The sequence below is a fragment of the Crocuta crocuta genome, unplaced genomic scaffold (genome assembly GCF_008692635.1).
Source record: "Crocuta crocuta isolate KB4526 unplaced genomic scaffold, BGI_CrCroc_1.0 scaffold55, whole genome shotgun sequence".
Lineage (NCBI taxonomy): Eukaryota > Metazoa > Chordata > Mammalia > Carnivora > Hyaenidae > Crocuta > Crocuta crocuta.
Genome location: NW_027530512.1, coordinates 770,308 through 773,074, shown reverse-complemented (window position 1 = coordinate 773,074; position 2,767 = coordinate 770,308). Strand labels below are relative to the sequence as shown.

Here is a 2,767-nt window from a genome sequence, read left to right as displayed (position 1 = left end):
TATTTCCCGCCGGCGGCGGGGGCGGAGGCGGGAAGGACGCAGCGGGACTGCGCGCACAGGGTTCTTCGAGGAGTGCATCCGGAACGCGGAGCTGGAGGCCAAGATGCCGGTCATCATGAAGAACTCCGTGTACATCCACAAGGCGGCCACTCGCCGCATCAAGAGCTGCCGCTTCCACCGGCGCCGGTCCAGCACCTCCTGGAATGACAGTGAGTGTGGCCGTCCGCGTGCTCTCCTGGGGTGGGGATGGTCAGAGGCAGTGGGTGAAGGCGGGAAGAGAGGAGGAGGGGGCGCCGGGAAGGGCACTGGCTCCACTAACCTCGAGCTCCTCCCAGGGTTAGGGGAGCAGGTGGGTGCGAAGCGGCTGGGAGAAGCACAGCAGCCCGCTGGAGGGGGACACGTGGCGCGAGGGAAGCGGGCTGGGGTTGGGGCCCAGGCCAAGCCTTAGGGGAGGGAGGGCCGCTCACGGCAGCCATCTCCCCAGTGAAGCCGTCCCAGTCTTTCATGACCTCCCAACTGGATGCCAACAACATGGAGGAGCTAAAGGAGGTGGCCAAGAGGCTCAGCCGCGACCAGCGCTTCCGAGAATCCATCTACCACATCATGGCAAACCAGCCAGGAGCGCCCTCGGCGGTTCCCCGGGGTGGGAAGTGATGGGCGCTCCTCCCCTGCCTCCCAGGTCTTTTCGCAGTGCATAGGAGCCAGAGGAGGTGGCAGGGGGAGGTCTGGCTCTACCTGGCACCTCTCTGCTCCACCTGGGGGCCAGCCTCACCCTCATAGGACAGGGATGGCACCTCCCTCACCCCCACCTAGAAACCTAGTTGGGTTTACATCAGGCCCAAGTTGGGTGCTGCCTGGTGTCACCTGGTGCTCACCTGGTGAGGCGAGGAGGAGCCTGGTTGCACGTGAAGACATTTTGGTTGGGGAGTGGGGTGGGCAAGGCCCATAGCCCTCACCTGTGCCCACTACACCTCCCTGTGATGTTGCCTCCCTGTCTTCATGTATAAAGGGATCCGCTCCTTGATACCTGCTCCCCCCTGAGATTCCTAGCTCTTTCTTTGCTTCTGAGACCCATAGACATCCCTCAGCCAAGGCCCCTTACTTTTACTACATCGTGGGGCAGGGAAGAGAGGGACCTCACACTGTAACGTTTGGGTTTGTGGCATACCACACTTAGGCCACAGTGTCTCATCTCCTGAGGTTGGGCCCTGGCTGAGGGGCTACCCACTCACTCCCTTCCTCAGGTGAGCTCACCCACCTGCAGCTTCAGCACCCTTTGAGGGTGGTGTGACCCCACCCTCTCCCTCCCATATCCCTCCTGTCTGTGTACCCAGGGCCCTGGGCCCTGGCTGGGATCTGCGGCCAGCAGCGATTCTGAGGGCTCTCCCAGAGGATGAGTAGTAAGTTCAGGGGGTGGATCGAGGTGGCCCTGGCTCCTGCATTGTCCGCTCCTAGGAGGGTAGGGAGACTGCTGCCTGGGCTGTGGTGGCCCTGTTGCTCTGTGGGATCACACATGTCTCCCTCTGAGCGGCCCCTGCTTTAGCCACCTTGCTGCCTCCTCTCCCTGCAGAGGCTTTATCCAGTGAAGCAATGTGACTCTGGAAGATGGGGGGCCTGGACCTACAATAATGCCAGTAGCCATTCGTTGGCGCCGTGTCGTCCGTAGGTGGTCTGTGGGGGTGTGTCCCTCACCCACAGTCGGTTCTGCTCTTCTCCTCCTGGCCACATGTTCCAAAGCTGCCTAAATCCATTGGGCTCTCCAGAAAAGGGGGTCTGCCTGGGATGAGGGTGCTCATGGACACTGGTGGTATTAAAGGCATTGATTCTCTGCTGCTTGACAAACAGAGCGAGGTACCCAGGCCGGAGATGGCTGCAGGGCAAACCCCAGCAGAGGTGCTGGCCTCCCGCTCAAAATACATGCGTGTCTACTGGCCGTCTAGCCCAGACAGGGCTGGGGTGCCCTGCTCTGTGCTCAAGACTGCCTGGTGAAGCTAAGGGAGACTCAGTTCAAGTCCTGGGTGGGCTGTGATGGCTTTAGCCAATCTCTGTGGAATCTGGGTGGAGACAGGGGCAGAGGCACTTGGAAACAGTGCATCGGAAAAGGAAGAGCCTGAAAATAAAAACTTTGAACACATAGGAACGTGCATAAACGTGGGACTCATTTATCTGACATGTATACAGGGTGGACTTTGAAATGAAGATGTATATAATCCAGATTACCATTTTATTTTTTGTTTGTAAAGGAATTAGGTTAATCATGGTTTGCTCTTGGAGAAAGATCTTTTGGAAATTTTCAAATGCATTTTTTTTCCTCCCAGGCCAGCTATTAACCAGAAAGGAAAGTGCTTTTCCATGCACATTTCACCAATCCCTAGTTTCATTCCTCACATTTGACCCTGTACTTTCCATGCCTTGGGCAAGTCTGGGTTATCTTTGACAAACTGATCAGTCCCTAAGTATTTATTTGTACCTAACACTGTAAATAGCAAAAGAAACAACTCTATATGAAAATATATCACAGTGGAAATTACTTACTGGAAATGTATTGATCTGATTTTTTTAAAAAATAAAACTCTTATTCCTTGGCCAATTAAATCTTTCCTGCAGTAGAGCTTGTAGTGTGGTGGTTGCTAGAGAGATGTTGCCCCCTGCAGGTCAAATGTGGCATTGTGCAGTTCCCTGCGTGTAGTCTTGATAAGCAAGCACGTTTCCCTACATAGGAGGAAATACTACCCTTTGCTGCATCTCCTGGGAGTGGCTTCTTAAT

The 2,767-nt window shown here is 55.5% G+C and overlaps 1 protein-coding gene across 1 annotated transcript in view; it reads left to right on the top strand.

The window, feature by feature from the left end:
- Positions 1–2,134, top strand: part of PLEKHD1 (pleckstrin homology and coiled-coil domain containing D1) — a 30,572-nt gene extending 28,438 nt beyond the window's left edge. The window contains exons 12-13 of the mRNA XM_077767099.1: positions 60–209; positions 485–2,134. Coding sequence (XP_077623225.1) covers positions 60–209; positions 485–654 — 320 coding nt within the window. The 3' untranslated portion in view covers positions 655–2,134. The remainder of the gene's footprint in view (positions 1–59; positions 210–484) is intronic.
- Positions 2,135–2,767: the final 633 nt, after the last annotated feature.